At 37.7% G+C, this 22,723-nt stretch overlaps 2 protein-coding genes and 1 pseudogene across 4 annotated transcripts; all 3 read left to right on the forward strand.

Annotated features, from left to right (window-relative positions):
* The first annotated feature begins 867 nt into the window (after positions 1–867).
* Positions 868–5,934, forward strand: LOC137739630 (protein CONSERVED ONLY IN THE GREEN LINEAGE 160, chloroplastic). 3 transcript variants are annotated; one of them, XM_068479269.2, is made up of 10 exons: positions 868–1,674; positions 2,298–2,347; positions 2,438–2,519; positions 2,614–2,709; positions 2,886–2,966; positions 3,079–3,170; positions 4,314–4,406; positions 4,878–4,946; positions 5,220–5,421; positions 5,778–5,934. In XM_068479269.2, the coding sequence occupies exons 1-9, from the start codon at positions 1,360–1,362 to the stop codon at positions 5,350–5,352; spliced, it is 1,011 nt and encodes a 336-aa protein (XP_068335370.2). In that variant the 5' UTR covers positions 868–1,359; the 3' UTR covers positions 5,353–5,421; positions 5,778–5,934. The 3 variants fall into 3 exon arrangements, with proteins under 3 accessions (XP_068335370.2, XP_088556547.1, XP_088556548.1); XM_088700421.1 differs by lacking the exon at positions 2,886–2,966; XM_088700422.1 differs by lacking the exons at positions 2,298–2,347; positions 2,438–2,519 and having other exon boundaries at positions 1,221–1,674.
* Positions 5,935–6,783: 849 nt separating this feature from the next.
* On the forward strand, positions 6,784–8,419 carry LOC137740697 (Heavy metal transport/detoxification superfamily protein). The gene is made up of 3 exons (XM_088700569.1): positions 6,784–6,919; positions 7,208–7,286; positions 7,994–8,419. Exons 1-3 carry the CDS (start codon positions 6,914–6,916, stop codon positions 8,347–8,349), a joined length of 441 nt encoding a protein of 146 aa, XP_088556695.1. The 5' UTR covers positions 6,784–6,913; the 3' UTR covers positions 8,350–8,419.
* A 4,352-nt stretch (positions 8,420–12,771) lies between these two features.
* Positions 12,772–22,162, forward strand: LOC137740698 (senescence-specific cysteine protease SAG39-like; annotated as a pseudogene).
* Positions 22,163–22,723: the final 561 nt, after the last annotated feature.

Raw genomic sequence — 22,723 nt, forward strand, 5'->3', positions numbered from 1 at the left:
TCATCTTCAGCTGTTGATAGAGCTGGGTTTCAAGTCATCAACACCACAGAATAATTTGCTCGTTGTTGGCTCTTCACACTGAAGCTGCCACGCATGTATGAGTCACCAAGAAGTGAAGGACCATTCAAATGCAATGTTTGCATTCCACTCCTGCATTAGTGAGCAAATACTGCAAGAGAAGATGTCAAACCTGCATGGGGAAAAACTAGGAAAGATACCACTTTTGCAAGGGGAACAAATAAGACAAGTGAAAATGATACAGTGAAGCATGTAGAGACAAGCGCAACAAACACATGCTGATTCATTCCGACAAAGCCAAAGATCACTTGCCACATGAAGCTCCTCATGGTCCAATTTCATTTAAGATCAAGTCTAGACGACCCTTGAAGAAATCACAAGTCCAATTCAAGATCAAGTGTCCACCACCCTTGAATCAAATTTAGCTCCAGATAAATGAAGTAAATTCAGACTTTTGGAGGAAATCAGAAGACCCTCTAGCCCAATTCAAAAACAAGCCTGTGGAAAGTTAACAACAAGTAAAACACCTTTTTTCGGCAACTCTTCTTACTAAGAGACTGAAGCAGAATGATCAACGATCAGCCTAAATGATTTGAAATCAAGGGGAGATACTCATTAGGGGGAGCATCCAAAACAGATCAAGATTTTAACAAGTCAATCGAAGACTTATGGTCATCCAAGGGGGAGTGTTGTGAATAATATATGGATGACCCACATGAATAGTTTGTTACTATTTATGCACAGTATTTTCACTATTCATTTGTGGAAAATTTGTGAAGTGAATAGTGTTATCTTTGCTTATAAAACGAATGAGGGTATAGAAGCAAGAAGGCTCATGGAAGTGGAAGAGATAACAAAAGAGGAAGAGAGAAAAGAGAAGAAGAGGAAGAGAGAAAAGAAAGGAAGAGGAGAGGGGATAATAGAGAGAGTTATTTTGTACTCTTATTATTCTAAATTATAATGGAAGCATCACTGCTGTCTTGAGGACGTACTCCAATCACACTGACTGTAGAGGAACCTTGTAAATTTTGTATATTGTTTATTTTATTTCACTACACATACCATCGATTTTATAACAGATAACAATATATTTTTTTTGGTCAAATCATATTATCACATTCATATTGCAATCTACAGTGAGCCCTTAATTGGGATGGAATTGTTATTCTTGTATATCATTTTGAACGTTTATAAATTTTTAGATATAATCTAAAAATATAAATGGTAAACGGTTCAGATTATGAAATTAGTAAACAGAGCAAGAATTTATTTTGCATTCTATTTGGTCTGAGCTAGTAGCAGGAGAGTATCTCATTGATTCGTTATCAACAACAAACAGCAATGGCGATTCTCAACTCTTATCTCTCAGTGACGTCCACAGCCACACCCATCTCCCCAGACTCAGCAACTCCACCCGTACCCGACCCGAGACAGACCAAGATCCTATTGCCCAAGAAGAAGCCCATGAAATGGTCCACCGGGGTCGCTCCCGGCGATTACGGCGGACCTCCGACCACCACCAAGCTCCGCAAGTACTGGGGCGGCGAGGATGACCCTCTCACCTCTGACGATTTCATTTGGAACAGAGAATTCATGGACCGCATGAAAAAACTCATTCAGGAACCCAATTCTTCCGTTCAATCCACTCCTGTCAAGGTTCCAACTTATTTCTAATCTTTTCCTTTTCATCGCCTGATTAATTTATTTTCTGGGTTTCTCACATTTTAGTGTTTATTTTGTGGTTCATTGATTTGGTGGTTTAATTGCGTAATTTGATTTGATGGTAAATGTTGATTGTTTGAGTGGTTGGAGAGTGATGGGTTTCTGTGTTTTTACTAAATCTTGTGGATTTTGATATTTACATGTATTTTGATTTAGCTTAGGGGCAGTTTGATAATCATTTTCATTTCAATTTTGATTTTTTGAGCTACTTTTTAACTGAAAGTAGTTACCGAACAAGTTTTCAGTTCTCAACAAATGAAAACTTAAAATTAAAGACTGAAATGGTTATCTAACCGGTAATCAATTGGACGAGCCTTCGTTGGTTTGGCAGTTTGGCGCCCTTGTTGTTACTTAGAAGTTGGGTTCGGTTCGGTTTTGGTTACTGAATAGCTAGAAGGAAAGACAGAAAAGGAGTCACTGCATTATTAGCCATCTTGATTCCTCGGATGAGATTTTTAATCAAAAGAGAGTTTTGGTGAAAGTCATGTGGACCTTTTATCTGTGAATGTTTTCTGTGGTTTTGTTGTGTGATGAAGCGTGTTTTGTCATGTAAACAGGAGAAGCCTTCCGGGTTTCTCAGCATAAATAGAGTCATGAGCCTTGACAGGTTTGTAACTTCTCACTAGTAGGTTTAATTGTTTATATTTCCTCAAACAAAAAATTGTTCTTAAAGCTTGATTGAATTGTGGGCACACAGTTTAGATGTTGATTTGAGCAAACAACTCACTGCTGCTCCTGCCCAGCCCAAGTTAGAACCACAAGTTGAGGCTCCGGCTCAAGTATGATAAACGTCTGTAGTTTTCAATTCTAGTACTTTAATTCAGGGTGGTTCTCATTTATGATTTTCATTTTCCAAATTGTAATGATTGTCAGAGTGCCAGCAGTACTACTACCAAATGGAAATTGGCACCAACACGGCGTGAACAAGATAAGTGGGATAGAGCAACTAAGGCTGCAACTGGAGGCAGTGTAAGTCAGATGTTTCATCAATAACTAGAAGTCACTTTGATTTCCACCCACTTGGTTATCTTTGTCAAGGACTTTTCAGCTTATATAGGCGAATTCAGCTTCACATACTTTCAATCAAATGTTACTTTGAATGGTGCTTCTTCTTTCTGTGCTTCTCACTTAGATCTAACCTGCAGGAAGTGATGTTTCGGGAATTAAGGCGTTCTCGGGAGGACCCAAAAGTAGTAGCTGAGCAGTATAGGAAGCAGTATTTTAGGGTACTTATCTACACTACCAGTCTACCATATTTTCATCATCTAATTGTTTAGATACATGCTCTCTTGGTTCTACTAGAATTAAAATTGGATGACATTCATTTTCCCATTGCAGTTAAAGAAGAGGCTGCAATTCCTTACACTGGGTATAGGCAGTGTTGGATTAGCCTCAGCTTATGTTTCATATTCCCCTGAAATTACAGCTAGGTATGAACATTTGAGGTTGTATTTGTTTTTATCTAAAATCTAAAGTCGTGCCACCCTACATCTTATTTGTCTTATTTTCCCTTCTTGCAAGAAAATTAGTGAACTCCGTGGAGAACGTCTTAAACTTTGAGAATATCTTCTTCTATGTGCTTTGTTCTTTTCTTTTATTTTCTCTTTGTCCCCTAAAAGCTTTTATGGCAGTCCTACATTTATATTATATGTAGGCGCTAGGCAACCTATGTTTACAAAAGTTTTACGATAAAGTAATATCTAACCTTAATTATGTTATAAACTAAACCAAAAACCAATCAAGCAATAAACTAAACAAAACGAGAGTTCCTCCAATATAGGAGTACCTCTCTAACAACGGAAGCTTTATTGATTACCAACAAATACAAGAGAACTCACAAGCACAAAGTATTCTCAAGTACACAAACTTATGCCTCTCAAAAACTCCCACACACAAAACTCTATCCCACACCCATCTATTTATACTAATAGATGTCCTAGGTTTACACAAAGTCCCTAGAATATAGGATGCCAAATCCTATACTAAAACCAAATCCCATACCAACTAGGAAACACAAATCCAAATATCCTACGTCCAAGATATCCTAATCCTTTTTAGAAGCATGTTGATTTAATGCCAAATCCAACAAATTATGTAGTGTAAAAGAAATTTTCACGAGGGAATTTTGTCAATTGACATTTGAGATGGTACGTATGGGTTAAGGGTATTAGATTTACTTGCATGTTGCATACTGAATTGCATGCTAAAGTGCATTAAAAGAAACTCAATGATTTCACCTTTAGGATAACTGGATAAGTGATGACAATGATGCTTAAGCTTTTGAGCATTTGTAAAGTACAATATGAGTCCATACTTCTCCTTTGTTCAAGCAGTGGAATATCTCCTGCCTGTTTATTTGCGAGGATTTTCCTGCCTATTTCATTTATGAGTATGCAACCAAGTCTCGGTCTGGTAATGGTACTTGCCTCGTTAATTCTAGGGAAATTCACTAGTGAAGGGTAGTTGTTTCGACATTTACTGTCTCAGGACATCTGATGGAGTTCTATATTAATTTTGTACACACTATAATTTATTCATGGCATTTGATCCTCATCAATCTCTTATAAATTCAGCTACGGTGTTGGGTTGCTTGGCTCTATAGTTTACATGCGTATGCTGGGGAGTAGCGTGGATTCCATGGCAGATGGAGCAAGGGGACTTCTCAAGTATGTAACAAATGACTATTGCCTGATGTAAATGCGTCAGCTGTATGTTTTGTACAGAGCACATATTGACGAGGGGTTTGATATGCAATTTATTATTTTCTTTTAATACATACACACATACATCAAGATGTATGGAAAATTCACACACTGAATAACAACTAGCTAGTTTCCCTGATTTGTTATGAGCTTCCAACTTACAAAATACGAATCGTTTTCTTAAACTTTCAATCTTTAGTTCTAAATTCACACTGCGTGTTGATCAAGTGAATTATCCATACATATTCGTAAATATCGGTTGAATAATTGGTGTTTCAGTTCAGAGCAGTCTGAAGGATATAGAATGTGGGAGGCTCATAACTAGAGGTTGTGACATTATGGGCCACCCACATCAAGATACTGTATATGCTTACATATGCTGTTTTAAAAGAAAAAGGAAATAATGTCATTTAACATTTTGTAATCTTAATGCAGGGGAGCAATTGGGCAACCCAGGCTATTGGTTCCTGTTGTATTAGTCATGATATTTAACAGATGGAATGGGTAAGTATCTGCACTTACATGGCCCTCTTGGAATGTAACAGTACTCGTTTTCTTGTGTTGATCGATACTTCTACAGATGATTTCTGAAAGTTCTTTACAAATACTTTTCAATCTTATATGAATAATTGTACGGTCAAATAAATATCAAATAACTATTCACGATTATGCGATTTACGGGTCATTGTGGATATGGATTCTGGGGATGTGGCTGAAAACAACATATTCAATTCATCACCATTTTTCTTTGCCTAACAAGATTGAGTTTGGGTGCAGGATCGTCGTTCCACAATATGGGTTTATGCACCTGGAATTGATACCAATGCTGGTGGGATTCTTCACATACAAGGTTGCTACTTTTATCCAAGCTATAGAGGAAGCACTTCCTGCAGTTGAGAAAGAGACATAAGTTTAAGATAGACCTCTTCACAAATCAGCAGAAGATTCGGGTGATGGTTGTGATGCAGCAGTTGCAGAGGTTTGTTTTGAATTTCAATTTTTTCCAGTTAGTCAGCGTACTTTATCTTTTGATTGAAATATAACGAAACCATACTAAACTGGTTTATATGAAACTATGCTGCAAAATTTGAGATTTGAATGGGACATTTTTCTTCAATTTATTTCATATTCTCATATAATTGATAAACTTTACTCAACTGAACAAATCCAGTCCCTTGAAATCAATTGAAAGCAACTACATTTGAATTACGCTGGGTGGGGTGATACCGTATTTTCAAGTTATACAATTTACTTGTGGACAACCTTTGCATAATTGTTGCTTATCTTCTTTCTCTATCTATTATCGGTTTATTCGTTTATTTTCATGAGTTGCAGATAACGGGTTGCACTTGTTGACAAGTTGCTTGGAAGTGAAGATATGCGCAGCGAATTAAAAGGAATTATTAACTCTTTATTTCTGTTGATTTTCTTATGTATTATATGAATATTGTAAATGAAAGAAATATAATACAATTCTCTACGATTTTGCCTCTGTTTTTGTTTCTATTGGACGAATGTGCAGAAAATGTTGTGCCATTCGAGCTAAAATCCTATTCACACGAAAAGCCTCGATTTTGGTTTAAACTTTTATCCAAGTCCATTTCCACCTATTTAGAGAAATAAATACTGGAAAAATAATGGATAATGTTTCTTGACTACGCTTCATTAGGACGCACAAGGGCAATGAGGTGGTCCAAGTAACATCATTCGATGTTGTCCTTAATTCTTAAGCACTCACTTAGTACTACAGTTTAGTGATATTCTTATTCATTTGTAAGTGTGAGGTAATAGATATGAATCTCGTAAATAACAAGTTTGAATCAGTTTATTCCCCTCCACTTTTTTTAAGCAAATCGATCACTTTAGTTGCTTAAATAGTTGCCAAGGAGAAAGGAGAATTAGTGAGAATCAAACTTACATTAAAGTATATAAGTATGATTATTTTCCGTTACTCATGGCATAAAGCGTCATTTGCATTTCCTTCTGCCTCTTAGTTCGGCATCGAAAGTACAAAAACACGATTCGGCCTTTTAGTTCGGCATACATATGCCATTCTTCGACTCTTAACGGTCAACTATTTATCGATCATGTAGTATTAATCCAATTATATATATACATGCTTGAGGTGTTTTAAGTACAAAGTCAATGGCCCTCTCGAAACCTTGTAGCTTTAGATGGGTGCTATATTGATGCCATACAACACGTGGCTACTTGCTATTGGTTGAAAAGTACGATAGTCGCAAAGTAATTTCTTGCTTCAAGTTATGGTTTTTCCCATCTGATCTGTAACCTGCATATATGACATTATTTAGAAGCAAGTTAAAGTCGGTGCACGAAATCTTAAACTATGACCATAATAATGCGATTATTAAGAGGAAGAGGAATCAATATATAAACTCATAGTACGGTCAATATAATCATATATACACATACAGTTTATAGAGATTTGTTCAAGCATTTGAAAGAGCAGGATGACGGTACGTAAGACGACCTCTTGTCAATGTTTTTTTTTTTCTTTTAGTACAAGCAATATTACTGTTCTAATCTACGTTGTTTGTATGCATGTTTTGATGTGTACTTTTACGCTCTTCTGTTTTCGTTAAGTCTGTTAGGTGATCAAAACTTTAGGTTTGAATTGCCCAAATCAATTTCCCAAGATTTTGTATTCTGTAATTAACACCAGCAGACAACTACTTGACATTGAACTTTATATATGTTCTGATATATGTAAGCCAAAGTTCATAATATGATGCTTCACTTCTCAGACGACGACAGAGATTAGTGTTCACATCGATTGCCCGGGGTGTGAGAGCAAGGTTAGAAATGCACTGCAAAAGCTAAAAGGTATATTTGTTACCACCAACTTCATGACTACAATAATAACAGACTATTTTTCTAATTTCCCGTGAATTTGTACCTCAATTCCGATTTGTTGTCTAAACTTTTATTTTGGCTAATTTTTTTCCTAAACTATTATAAACGACCAATTTCCAACCATCGTGTTTAATTACTCATATTCGATCGAGCTTTTCATCTTGAAAAGTCACATGCATGTCATTAGATGTTTTTCGATTTCCTTCCTTAGTTTTAATTTTGATCTCTTGAAATTTATTTGATTCATTTTAAGAAATTTTTTTATGGAATGGCCAACGAGGGTTGGTTGATTTGGTAAAGATCGTTTTCTTTGCTAGACCAAGGCTTAGGTTTGAGTCACCTTGTTGGCAATCACCCTTGGTATATACCCTAACCCTGAGATGGAGTAGCTTCCCCTCCCCCAAAACGTTTTGAAACAAAACAAATTTGATGGAATGAGGGTAGACATGACAGAAATGAAGCAATTGGCTATTTGAAATAGTTTTTCGGAGAAATTAACCAAAATACAAGTTTCGAGGGTAAATCGTAAAAATATACAAGTTCATGGCAGAACGAGCGAAACACCTCTCTCTCTCTCAAATCGGAAGCTGTTATATATTTATTATCTTTTGGTTTTAATTATTACCTAGCAAGCTACTTAATTATCTAGGTTTTGCATGCTCGATTATTTTCAATAGGTGTGGACAACGTTGACATAGACATGGCCATGCAAAAGGTGACGATAACTGGATGGACTGACCAGAAGAAGGTTCTGAAGACAGTCCGGAAGACTGGCCGGAGGGCTGAGCTGTGGCAGCAACCCCCTTTTGATTCAGAATACAACTTCGATACAGACCAATATTACAGTCAACAACTATGTAATGGCTCTACACCTCAGCCTTCCTCATCTTACAACTACTACAAGCATGGTTACGACGGTCCTTCGAATTATCATGCTTATTATTCTCAGAATTCTGCAAATTCCAGTTCTTATGGATATCAAACCACTGCGGCCTTTAGCGATGAGAACCCTTATGCTTGTTCTATGATGTGAAATAAACTTCCCTTTTTCATATAATGGAAACAATTACCTTTTGGATATCTGACTGCTACTTGCAAGTAAATTTCATGATAAAATACTTTCAATAAATCTGTTTGCTTCTATAAGAAATAGATTAATTATTAAACTCGTTTTTCTTTCATATATATCATTATTACATTAATAGGAAAATCATATTCAAAATATAGGATTTGGCTATGATACTTACATGTATTTAATATAATCACTATCTCGATGGTCAAATGGTGATTATAGTAATACAATTTTTTTCTTATTATACAGTTGACCCTAAAAACTACTTAGCCTATGTGGCGATCAAGCCGAGTACTTAATAAGCTAACTACGTCATTCGGTTGAATACGAGGCGTGCCAACTCGTCGGCCGAGTTTGGCCGGGAAATAAAATATGTGTTGATGTGGTGTTGGGCGCATTGCTAACTTCTGCGTCTTGCGATTGTGGCCAAGGAAGGAACTTGTCTTGACCTATGAGTTCTAGAGTCTGAAGATAAGGCTACTAGTTTCTTCGGAGTTCACGAATCATCGACGCCAGGTTCGGTCTCGGTAATTATATTTGCGAAAATATAAGTACGCCGAACTGGTACCAGACTGTACAGACACAAATACTCAAAAGAGATAAGTGTCTTGCTTGTAAATGTGGTTTGGCCATCTGAATGCTGAACTCTAAAATGTACTTGCGAATATCCAATCATAAAATAAACTCAGCTCTTAATGTGCCGAGCCTGGTAACACCTCACATTGCCAAGAAGGCCGATGAGATGACCTTTTCCAATAAGGACTCGGAAACCCTCGTTGACAGAGACTGGATAGATAACCAGTCGGTCTCGAAGCAGTGTTGTTTATCCAAACTGAAGATGCTCCTCGGTTAGCAGATTAGGCTCCAGTGCTGTTTATCCAAATTGAAGATGTTGTCGGCTGCCTCCACAGTGTTGTTTACCCAAACTGAAGATGTGTTGGCTTGGAAAAAGAAAATAAAAATCTCAAGATGTTTGAGAGGTTTGCACAGGGCAGTTGCGTGTTGACTTGGAGGGGCTTTGAATGATGCACTCCCCTCTCTATTTATAGTAGTAATTTCCCTAATGGCCGAGGTAACATTTCACTTGGACTAGAACTCCTCAACCCAATATGATTAGGTTTCAACCAATCATAACTCCCATAGGATTCTGAACCAAGCTCTTTAATCATTCAGATTCAATCCTTTTATTCTCGACATCTTTTCTGATTCGGAGCATCCTTAACTTTTGAAGGATCCTTATTGCACTAGGATTCGATCACTTCACCCTTATCCAGGCAAAACCATCTTCTGATGAGATTCATCCAAACTCTACTGGATTCGGCACATGGCAAGCCCACTCATCACCTCCGGTTTTCTCCTTATTCTCACTACGTCCTGAAGAGGTCGGTAAAACAAAATGTGAGTGAACCAATTTTATCACGTCAAAATCATTCGAATATAATAACCCCTATTTTGAAATCATATATATAGTGAGAACAACATATGTTATAGTACTATGATAATAGTAGTCAAGATCAACTCAATCTTGCTCGTCATATCAAATAAAGTAAATCAATCACAAATAATGTAATGTACAGGAAGCAGGTGAAGTGGCGTTTACCTGATCGATATCTAGCGTATACTAGCAAACTCTAGTCTCTACTAGAATAGAAAATGTACCTGCAATAAATCATACGACTGTAGCCAGCTATACAATATATATGATAACCATGTGGTGAAAATAAATCCCCAATAATCTCAAGATATCATGTAAGTTAAGATAAGTGTAAGCCTCGTCAAAGGCTAACATGTATAATATGCATCAACATAGGTATATATAAATATATATCTATATATATAGTAAAAACATTTAATTTTTTCGAAATGGTCCACTCATAGGTAAGCATAGCATCCCTCGTCAATAGGTTCCTTCCCTATACTCACTTTATCCTCAATAAGGCCTATGATTGTAATATAAAGCTAAGTTAAGCTTTAATTCATATTATGTGGAAAATCATCCAAAACTACCATTTCGGTAATGAATTTACACAAATAGAGTGCACCACGTGATTCAGAACACCGAAAAATTTTGGGTTAGGTCTCGGGTCTTGCACACGCCACCAAGATGGTGCGACCCTTCACGCGCCTAGAACACGCGATGCCGTATGGTCACCGTCACTGGCTAACACGCCACCTTACTCGCCGCCGCAGCTCAATGAGTAAGGACCACACTTGCCGCCGCCGTTGCCACGCACCAGTGCGGTGAGAGTTTAAGGGATTTAACTGAATATACCTACTCGGTTAGGAGATTCTGTTAATGTTAACGGAATATTAGCTTCTACCATCAAAGTTAACGGTGACTATCGCTGGTCACCGTCGCTGATCACTGGAGCGTCACCGAAAACTACAAAGAAAATCCAGAACGTCGTCAGGGCTTCCCGAGCTTGATTTCAACGATTTTTATACTCCAAAACCAACCAAAACACGAATTAAGGCCTAGGGAATTACCTAGACCCAGATTTGGACCAATGGAGGTTAAATCCGTCTCAGATTCAAAGGAAGTTGGCCGGAGTTACCTTGCTGGGTTCTGGAAAAATGCACCAAACACATGCATGCATTAAAACAGAGATTTCCAGCCCGATTTTTAATTTGAAATTAAAACCCCTCAAAATAGGATTAAGAACTTAATGGACCTCGAACTCGTCAGGGTTCGTCCATTTCCCCTCGTCGGATTCTGGGAAAAGAAAACAGAGTGCATGCAAGGGTTACAACATAAATTTACATCCCAAAACCTCATCAATCTTGTCCCAGCCGCCTTCGAGCTCAACGGTTTTCATAGGAGTTCGTCGCCAGACTGGTTATGCATGCAAAGAGAGTTATCGACGCTAGTTCCTTCTATTTTCCAACCCAAGAACACATCCTCAACACGGAGATAACTCAGATATTCAAAGATTGGAAGGAAGACCTCACTTGAGTTCAAGTTTGAGAGCTCAAGCTCTCGGATTTAATGGCAGAGCACCCTACGGTGCTCTAATTATGCATGCAAGGACATTGCTGGGTTCCCCGTGTCCCAATGATTCCAAATATATAATTTTCAAGGTTGTTTTCACAAGGTTTTGAAGTGGAGTGAAGGGAATAGCTCTCGGAGCGACATATAGAGTTTAGGGAGAGAGAGCGAGAGAGTTCATATTTGAAGTTGAAATTACAGATTTGCCACTCCATTAATTACGAATCATTATAAGCCTTCGAGGCTTCGATTCATATTTCGCTTTCGACGTTAAACTAACGTACAAAAACGAAATTATGACACTTAAGAAAATATAAGGACTTTAATCTCGAGACGAGGTTTGATAATTGATTAAGACACTCATTCACAGGCAAAATGATCATTCTACATGTCTTGCGAGTAAGATACAATATTTTAGTCATGCAAACAGAGATTTTGTCTCCCTAGGTTTTGTCTAACAAAACTTTGTTGTGCCACGTTCTTCACACAAAACTCATTGCGCAAAATATTGCCCGATAAAATTTAGAAACTATCAAGCAATAATACTTTGCCCGACAGACATTTCGACAACTCTTCCATCGAGCAAATAATTGCATTGACCAACTTTGCTCGACGAACTTTGCATGGCTGACTAAAATATTTCATCGAACAAAGTTTTAATTTAACAAAAAAATAATAACAAAATATTACATGACCGCTAATTGGAGACACAATTTAGGTAAATGATTTACAAACTCTTTTTTTATGGCGTTGTAGTAATATCTCAGTTTTTCGAACCACATAATTATATATGTCAACAGTGAATCAAAATACATAAACGAATAAACGAGTCCAAATGACAAAAAATAAGTGTGAAAATCAAATAAATGATCAACTAATTCATGGTCTATATCTTCTCTCGTCCGCAATCACGAAGTTAGCTGAACAGTCCACAATCACGATTAGAGGAATCGTCCAAAAAGCAAAACACGATTAAATGAATAAAATAAAAAATAAAATATGTCATAGCTCAAAACCATGCAACAAAAAATAATATATTAAACTAAAGAATTCAACAGTAAAATAAACCATTCGAATTTTGTTTGGGAAGTACAACCTGCACTAACGTTCATAGTTTAGGCGTTTAGTGAAGTAACTTTCCGTGACATCAATGTATATAATATGAGCTCTTAAACTTGAAGTCAATATCATATCAGAACATTTTTTTGGTCAAGAAGATGTAGAGCAACGCCTATATCTCTTCTCTATATAAAACGTGGAGAGCAGTCTACCATTTCAGTATTACCTACTCATCAATTCTCTCACCTTATCAAATTTGTCTGATTCCATACCAGTTTCCATGGAGTTTTATTAACAAACAGCTATGCAGATTATGCTTCAGTTTGGGCTTGACCCTCATGTTAGGGGATTGGTCTTGTGAAGCGACTTCTCGTAGTCTTCACGGTGCAGCAATGTATGGGAGGTATGAGCAATGGTTATGGTCGTGTATATAACGATATTAACGAGAAGGAAAAGCGTTTCAAGATATTCAAGGAAAATGTGGCATTTATCAAATCATCCAATAGTGATGCAAACAAATCACAAATTAAGCGTCAATCAATTTGCAGACCTTACGAATGAAGAGTTCAAATCCGCAAGAAACAGATTCAAGGGGCACGAATATTCCACAAGGACAACTTCTTTCAAATATGAAAACGTTACGACAGCAGTGCCAGCTTGAACGGACTGGAGAAAGAAGGGAGCCGTAACCCCCATCAAGGACCAAGGCAGATGCGGTAATAATATAAGTGCCTGCTTAGTTCATTAATATCTTAGAAACACTATATGTTCTTTTTAATTTGGGAGTTTAGTTAATTGCTTAAGTTATTCTAACTACTTTTCACTGCAATTAAAATACACGATGTTGTTGGGCTTTTTCGGCAGTAGCAGCTACAGAAGGAATTGATCTCTTTGTCTGAGCAAGAGCTGGTTGATTGTGATACCGCTGGTGAAGACAAAGGGTGTGAGGGTGGGTCGATGGATGATGCTTTTCAGTTCATCCAACAAAATCATGGAATTAGTGCAGAAGGTAGTTACCCATGTTGTGCCATGGCTGATTATCTTCACCAACATACAAACCCACAGTTAAATAGTTTAAAATACAAGAAATAAAGACACCGAGAAATTTACGAGATTCGGCAAAAACCTGCCTACGTCCTCGGAGAGATATTGTTCTTCACTATGAGAAAAACAGTACAAGTTACACATGAGTTAAATCGACATAACCCAATCCCATATCCCTTGTGCACCCACTCACAGAATTTTCCCAAAAGCCTCACTCTACCCCAAAAGTTCTTTCACAAGAGACCTTTCACTCTAGCTCTCTTGATTTCTCTCTGCAACTCTCTCTCCTTCCCAAAACTGAAATGAGCTCCCTCACTTTTCTCTACTCTCGGTTCTCTCACAAAAGGAATGCTGAAAAACAAATGGTGCCCTTCCTTCTTTTTCTCTACACTCGGCTGCACCCTTCATTCCCTTTTAAAAAACAACCAAATACAAATAAAATAATAAGGCTACTTGCTAGCCTTTTCCTTTTCTCCTCAAAACAAGGAAAGCAACAATGATTTTGTCCACCTTATTATTTTATTAGCCGAAAGTGGATGTGAGTTGGCCACTTGGCCACATATTCCAACAATCTCCACCTTGGCCAAGTTCCAAAAACATCACAGAGACTCGAATCAACACTCACCATAAGCACCCAAAGTACAAACTAAGGACAACGGTAACTAAATCAAATTCCCCAAACTTTCTGGTACTCATAATGATCTCCACCTCGACTCAAACTGTACCAAAGTCCATTGGCCTTACGTACCAGCATGCACACTCTGAATCAACCTCGTTGGTCCTGTTCCGATTCAGTCACTGCCAATGCATGTGCAGCTGCTGCAAGCAAAAAAAAACATTTAGCTTCAGACAGGATCTCGACACATCCTCGTCTCCTCGAGCAGGTTTTCCTCCTCTTCATTGTCTGCAACTTGGAAACTTGTCAGTGCACCCATTTCCAGCAACACCCGTCGAGCCAGACAAACATTCCTCACACTTCTCATTCTTCAGGACCATCTCATCACCTGTGAATCCCATAGCTCCACCTGCTGCAAAACCCCTGCAACACTTGAGACTATACATCACCAGGAGATGTGTTGCTTCGAGTACCTAGAGGGCATACTCGAAGTCTTCCGCCACAAAATTGCTGCTACCTGGACCAAGATCATCCTTTCTTTTTCTCAAAGGACAATTTATCTTTTTATACCCGAATTCTTTGCAGTCATAGCATTGTGGTCCCTTGCCTTTGGAGCTTGATTTGAACCTGCTGTCTCTCTCAAATCCTCCTCCCAATTTTCTTCCATGATTCCAACCTTGAACAGCTAAAGCAGTCTTGTGCCCACCATCAACAATGGTCTTCCTCTTTTGTGTATCATAAGACACCAAAGAAGCCTGCACCTGCTCCAAACTTACTGTATCTTTTCCATGCAATAAGGTTGTCACAAGATTCTCATATGAATCTGGAAGTGAGGTAAGAAGTAAGAGGGCTTTATCTTCTTCCTCAACCTTAACATCAACTTTCCTCAATTGATCCAAGTATCCATTGAACACATTCATGTGGTCCATGAGATTCCCGCCTTCATCCAGCTTCAGCTTGTACAGCTTCCTCTTCAGATGTAACTTGTTGGTCAAACTCTTAGCAATATAGAGTTTTTCCAACTTCTCCCACAGTGCAGGCGCAGAATCTTTATCCATAACATTGTTGATAATGTTATCAGCTATGCAATGTCGAATCGTGTTAACACAACGCGACTCCAGCTCCTCCCACTGGTCATCTGTCATTTCTTTAGGCTTCCCATCTTTTCCCTTCAAAGCTCTAACCAAGCCTTGTTGAGTCAAGACATCCTTTACTCTCATCTGCCAGAGAGTAAAACTGCCCTTCCCATTAAACTTCTCAACTGAAAACGACATGTTTGTAGTCATCATGGTGAATAATAAATCTGAACCTTCAATGAACCAAAGCTTCCAACAAAGCTCTGATACCAATTGTTGTGCCTTGGCTGATTATCTTCACCAACATACAAACCCACAGTTAAATAGTTTAAAATACAAGAAATAAAGACACCGAGAAATTTACGAGGTTCGGCAAAAACCTGCCTACGTCCTCGAAGAGATATTGCTCTTCACTATGAGAAAAACAGTACAAGTTACACATGAGTTAAATCGACATAACCCAATCCCATATCCCTTGTGCACCCACTCACAGAATTTTCCCAAAAGCCTCACTCTACCCCAAAAGTTCTTTCACAAGAGACCTTTCACTCTAGCTCTCTTGATTTCTCTCTGCAACTCTCTCTCCTTCCCAAAACTGAAATGAGCTCCCTCACTTTTCTCTACTCTCGGTTCTCTCACAAAAGGAATGCTGAAAAACAAATGGTGCCCTTCCTTCTTTTTCTCTACACTCGGCTGCACCCTTCATTCCCTTTTAAAAAACAACCAAATACAAATAAAATAATAAGGCTACTTGCTAGCCTTTTCCTTTTCTCCTCAAAACAAGGAAAGCAACAATGATTTTGTCCACCTTATTATTTTATTAGCCGAAAGTGGATGTGAGTTGGCCACTTGGCCACATATTCCAACAACCCATACAGTGGTGCGGATGGGACATGCAACACCAAGGAGGAAGCCAACATTGCAGCTATGATAAATGGCTTTGAAGACGTGCCTGCAAACAGTGAAAATACCCTCCTCATTGTTGTTGCTCATCAACCTGTTTCTGTTGCTATTGATGTTAGTGGTTCTGACTTCCAATTCTATTCAAGTGGTGTCTTCACTGAAACTTGTGGAACAATCCTCGATCAGGGCGTTATAGCTGTTGGTTATGGAGTGAGCGATGACGGGACTAAGTATTGGTTGGCAAAGAACTCATAGGGTATAGAATGGGGTGAAGAAGGTGATGACTGAAGACACATGGCAATACTACAATGGTTGTTGCCATGTTAGCTAATATGGTTGGGAATGGTTGTAATTGGTTGAAGTTAGGTAGAATCTATGAGTGGATAAGGAAGGGTAGCTTAGTCATTAAGAAATATGTAGTTGGGAATAGTTGTAATTGGTTGAAGTTAGTTAGAATCTATGAGTGGATAAGGAAGGGTAGCTTAGCCATTAAGAAATATGTAGTCTATAAAAGCATTGTAAAACCTTTTCATAATTCAATTCAATACAACCAGTGCTTTGTTTCTATTTCTCTGATTCATTTCTTTCTCTCAATTCTTCTTCTTCTTCGTATACTTTTATCTCATAGCTATGGATTGCTGCTAGTTTACATATGTTATCATGGTATCCAGAGTTGTCGGTCCGTTGTGATTCTATGAATGTTCTTGGGCTCCGCGACTTTGTCTTGCAATCTGAATTTCTGGGGAGTTTTGCTGGGAATTCCATCTATCAAGATTCAACCTTTGGGCATTCATCTGTCAAGATTCAACCTTTGGGCATTACTAGGAATTTGTTTTTCGTCAATAAGTATGTCGATTTTAGTTTATATGTTTCAATTTGTAGTCGTGATTTGCTTTTATCATGTTTCTTAAGGCACGAAGCCATTATCCTGTTAAATTTGTTGAGGCACGAAGCCATTATCCTTATTGAATTTGTTGAGGCACGAAGCTGTAATCCTGTAGAATCTGTTGAGGCACGAAGCCATTATTTGATTGAGGCACGAAGCCATTATCTTGTAGAATTTGTTGAGGCACAAAGCCATTCTTGAAAGTTTTCCTGCGTTTATTGGTTGTTTGTGTTTATGGCTATTTTTATGTGGTATTCTGATTGTGAAGATGATTGTTCTTGGTGTGAACATTGAGGGAGTTTTGGGAATGTTGACAATAAAGTTAAATGATACGAATTTTTAAAGTGGGCGTTTCAATTCAAGTCAGTATTAAAAGGTTATAAGCTATTTGATCATTTCGACGGGTATGTTGTGTGTCCTTCAAAGTATGTCATACATATAGATAATGGGGTGACTACAAAAATCACATAAGCTTTCTTGGAATGGGAATCAGTTGATATGGCACTATTGAGCTTACTTCTGGCTACTTTGTCTGATAAAGCAATTGAGCACGTTCTTGGGTGCAGAACTGCACATGAAGCTTGGTCTAGTCTCCAAGATAGGTATGCTTCAGTATCCAAATCTTGAGTACATACTCTGAAAACTGAATTTCAGACAGTGCAAAAGGTGGGGATTCAATAGATTAGTTCTTGGCAAAACTCAAGAATTCTTAGGGCTCTACTAGCAATTCCAGGGGGCTTCCCTTCACAATTGGTGGTGTTTTAACTCAAATGCCACCTGAAGCTTCATCCTTTGGAATCCATTCTTCTGGTTCATCACAAAGTACTGTTTCTAATGGTTCTTTGCCATTTCAGTTTTCTTCCATGCCAGTTCCCTCTAACATACCAATGATATATCCTTAGTTTCCTGGCTCTTCTTTTACGGCTTCACCACCTGTATTCCCGGGATATTTTGAACTTCCAAATGCATATGGTTTTGTGGGAAATATTGGTGCTACAAGGCAATTCTCGAATCATAATCCTAGTCCAAGGTCTTTTAGGCCAAACAATAATAATGGAAATGGGGGTTTCAGGTCTTCACAAGGTGGGAACAACATAAGTAATGGCAGAGGTCAATTTTCTGGTAACAAACAGATGCCTAGTAATTGGAATTCTTGTTTTGGTAATACTGAAACAAAGTCACACATTGTTCCAGAGTGCCAGATTTGCTCAAAAATTAAGGGTCATACAGCTCTAAATTGTTGGAAAAGATCTACAAATGCAAGTTCAAGTGGTCCAGTGATTGAGTGCCAGATATGTGGGAATAAGGGTCATAGTGCATTAGACTGTTATCACAAGAATAATTTTGCTTATCAGGGCAATCCACCATCTGCATCTTTAACTCCAATGCAAGCTCAAGGTCAGCCAATTTTCTTGCCAAATAACTCCTGGATTGTTGATACAGGTGCATCACATCATATGACTGCAGATGTGAATGCTCTTCAACAAGCTACTCCTTATGAGGGTACTGATCAAATTACAATTAGCAATGGAGAAGGTTTGCCAATTCAACACATTGGATCTGCAAATTACACACATTACCTCATTCTTTAATTTTGAGAAATGTGTTACATGTTCCCACTATTGCAGCCAGCTTGCTATCTGTTAAACAATTGTGTAAAGATAACTTCTGTTGGTTCATATGTGATGACCATAATTTTTTTGTGTAGGACAAGGCTATGATTTACCAAGGAAGGAGTAATGATGGAGAGTTGTTTAAGATTCCTACCAAGTTGATTACAAGTGCTGCAGTGAAGTCTAAGAGTAAGCTTACTGGGTTAATTGGTCAGAAAGTGAACCATATGGTATGGCATCAGAGATGTGGACATCCAAGCAATGAAGTCTTGCCTACAATGTTAAAACAATCTCAAATAGTTAGTACTAATGATAATACACAACATATGTGTTCACATTGTAATTCAAGAAAAATGAGTAGATTACCTTTTCTAGATAAGAAAGACAAATGTACATTTCCTTTTCAAAAGATTCATTTGATCTTTGGGGTCCTTCACCCACTAAGTCTGTTGAAGGATTCAAATATTATATTAGCTCTATGGATGAGTTCTCCAGATATATTTGGATATTTCCATTGGTTAATAAATCAGAAGTGTTTGATGTTTTTCTCAAGTTCTACAATTTTGTGTATAATCAATTCAATGCTGGTATTGAATGCCTTCAAACACGTGGAGGAAGAGAGTACATGAGTAAGAGATTTCAGGATTTTCTGGCACACAAAGGTATACTTCATAAGGTCTCATGTCCTCATACCCCTCAATAAAATGGAATTGCTGATAGGAAACACATGCATATTGTAGATATAGTTATAACCCTCATGACTGTTGTTGGTTTATCTCAAGAGTTGTGGTGTATGCATGTGCTCACTCTGTTTTTTTAATTAATAGAATGCCATGTAAGGTTTTGAACATGCAATCTTCTCATCAAATGATGTTTGGTGTTATTTCTCAATTGCAAGGATTGAAGGTGCTTGGCAATGCAATGTATCCATATGTTAGACCATATAATCATAATAAGCTACAACCAAGAGCTGTGTTATGTATTTTTCTTGGATATGCAACTGAATATAAGGGTGGCATTTGTTTTCATCCTCAAACTAGAAAATTCATCATTTCTAGACATGTTATCCACAATGAAGATCTGTTTCCTTGCAAATCAAGTTCTGGAGTTTCAACAAGTCAATCTCAGGGTGTAACATATATTCCAGAGGTAAAAAACAATCACTCATCTGGAACATTTGTTCTTCCAGTAAATCCTAGAATTGATATCTCAGTATCAGACAATATGAATCTGTCTCCCAATAATGAAGTGCAAATTTCGAACTCTGAATCTACAACTTAAGTGTTACAATTACATCATCAAGACTCAAGTTCTGCAGTTGATAATACTTCTTCATCTCAACAATCTGAAACAACTATCCCATCTCCAAATCTAACCTATGTGTTGCTTGTCCTTCATCATGCACAATTGGAGGTCATCCTTCCCTTTGATACCTCTGATATTAGTAATTCTTCACATTGCGATACTCATACTCACATGATACAAACTAGGTGATAAACTGGGGCTATTTCTAGAAAAGATTATTCTAGTTATAATGCATCTTTACCATAATTATCTACTTTAAGAGAAGAAGAGATGGATAAGTGTCAAAATGGCTATTCTTTTCTGGCTCACATCCATGATATTGTTGAACCAACATCATTTTGAAGCACTGCAACAAATTCAAACTGGCAGAGGGCAATGCAAGAGGAATATGATGCACTTTGAAGTCAAGGTACTTGGATCTTAGTTCCTCCACCTAGTCATCGAGTAGTTATTGGAAGTAAGTGGGTGTATAAACTGAAGAAGAACTCAGATGGCACAATTTCAAGATACAAGGCACAATTGGTTGCTCAAGGGTACTCTCAAGAACATGGTCTGGATTATTTTGAGACCTTCAGTCTTGTGGTTAGGCATACCACTGTGAGACTTATTATTTCACTTGCAGCACAACACAAATGGGAATTGAGACAACTCGATGTTATAAATGCATTCTTACATGGTGATTTAGAAGAAGAGGTTTATATGAAACATCCACAAGGGTTTATTGATTCATAGCATCCACATCATGTTTGCAAGTTGATAAAGTCCTTGTATGGTTTAAAACAGGCACCTCGAGCATAGAATGCCAAATTCACTGGCTATTTACTTGCAATAGGATTCATAATGTCTCAATCTGACATAAGTCTATTTGTGAAGTATGATGGAGTTGATGTTGTTGTATTACTACTCTATGTGGATGATATAATCCTAACTAGTTCTAATTCAGAGAAGGTGCAAGCAGTCATTAAAGAGCTAGGAGATGTGTTTGATCTCAAGGATATGGGCAAATTGTCGTATTTCTTGGGATTGCAGGTCAGCTACAAAGCAAATGGGGATATATTTCTCAGTCAGTCTAAATATGCTAAAGACTTGTTGAATAAAGCAAGTATGGATAGTTGCAAGCCGGTGAATACACCTTGTCGACCACACACTTAGTTTCTTGATTCAGAAGGAACAACTATATCTGATCCTACTTCATATTGGAGTTTGGTAGGAGCGCTGTAATACCTTACATTTATGAAACCCGATTTGGCATATGTTGTCAATGCTACTTGTCAATATATGAACAATCCTATTGATGTACACTATGATTTGGTCAAAAGGATTTTGAGATATATGCAAGGCACTATCAACTATGGTCTAACTTATTCAGATGCAACAGATAACTCACTTGTAGCTTTCTCATACTCAGATTGGGCAGCTGATCCTAATACTAAAAGATTAGCCACTAGATTTGTTGTTTATTTAGGGTATAATACAATCTCATGGTAGTCTAAGAAACAATCTTCAGTTTCTAGAAGTTCAACTGAAGCTGAATATAAATCTCTTACTCATTATGTTGCTGATATTACTTGGATTCAAAACATGTTGCATGACTTACATTAGTTTATGTCTGAACCTCCTCTTATACACTGTGATAACTTGTTAGCACTAGCCTTGTGTTCCAATCCTGTGTTCCACACCAGAATTAAACATCTCGACACTGACTTCCATTTTGTTATAGAAAAAGTTCAGAAAAATGACTTACTGGTTTAGTATATGCCAACTGATGAGCAAACAGCTGATATTATAACCAAAGGGTTACACAGTCCAATATTTTTCAAACATTGTTGCAATCTTCAACTTGGTTCCCTAGCCGAGATTGTGGGAGGATGATGACTAAAGACACATGGCAATACTATAATAGTTATTGCCATGTCAGCTTATATGGTTGGGAATGGTTGCCCTGTCAGCTTATATTGTTGGGAATGGTTGTAATTGGTTGAAGTTAGTTAAAATATGTGAGTGGATAAGGAAGGGTAGCTTAGTCATTAAGAAATATGTAGTATATAAAAGCGTTGTAAAACCTTTTCATAATTCAATTCAATACAACCAGTGTTTTCTTTCTATTTCTCTTATTCATTTCTTTCTCTCAGTTCTTCTTCTTCTTCATATACTTTTATCTCATAGTTATGGATTGATGCTAGTTTACATTTGTTATCAGAAAGGTACACAAGAATGCAAAGAAATCTTGGTGCACCTGAAGAATTTTGTGGCATTGCTATGTCTGCATCTTATCCCACTGCATAATTTTATGGGTAAATTACATTTTACCTCCTTAGGTTTAGGGTCGATTTCAACTTCTTACAGCATCTTTAAAACATTTCAATTTTATACATTTACTTAGCATTTTATTTCAATGCCATACATCCATTAGAAAATCCGTTAAGTAAACTGTTAAGTGATGACGTGGTAAATATGGGATCCACATTTGTGCTGACGTGGCTGCCAAATTTGGGCCACGTGGCAAAAAATAATAATTTTTTTTATACATTTAAAAATAATAATTTACCCTACCCTATTAAAATAAAAATAAAAACCTAAAACCCATCTTCCCCGACCCACCTTCTCCCTCTCCTCCACTCTCTTCTCCTACCCCTCATCTCCAACCTCTTCTTTCCTCTCTCCCTCCCACCAACACACTCTGTAAATCCTTGCAATTTCCACGCACCTTGAAACAAAACCCAGCAACTCCAAATCCCTCGCTGCAAAACTCTCTCCTCTCTCTGCCGCCAACCCTAACCCCATCCCCGAACCAACCCAAAACCCATCATCTTTCCTTACTCTATCTCATCTCACTAAATCCACATA

The sequence above is a fragment of the Pyrus communis genome, chromosome 9, assembly GCF_041283825.1.
Source record: "Pyrus communis isolate YQ-2024b chromosome 9, ASM4128382v1, whole genome shotgun sequence".
NCBI lineage: Eukaryota > Viridiplantae > Streptophyta > Magnoliopsida > Rosales > Rosaceae > Pyrus > Pyrus communis.

Excerpts from the sequence above, each read along its gene's own strand:
- LOC137739630 (XM_068479269.2), top strand. The coding sequence starts at position 1,360 with ATGGCGATTCTCAACTCTTATCTCTCAGTGACGTCCACAGCCACACCC. Across the intron at positions 2,520-2,613 it reads AAGTTGAGGCTCCGGCTCAA|AGTGCCAGCAGTACTACTAC; the intron begins GTATGATAAACG and ends AATGATTGTCAG. Across the intron at positions 2,710-2,885 it reads AGGCTGCAACTGGAGGCAGT|GAAGTGATGTTTCGGGAATT; the intron begins GTAAGTCAGATG and ends TCTAACCTGCAG.
- LOC137740697 (XM_088700569.1), top strand. Across the intron at positions 7,287-7,993 it reads TGCACTGCAAAAGCTAAAAG|GTGTGGACAACGTTGACATA; the intron begins GTATATTTGTTA and ends TATTTTCAATAG.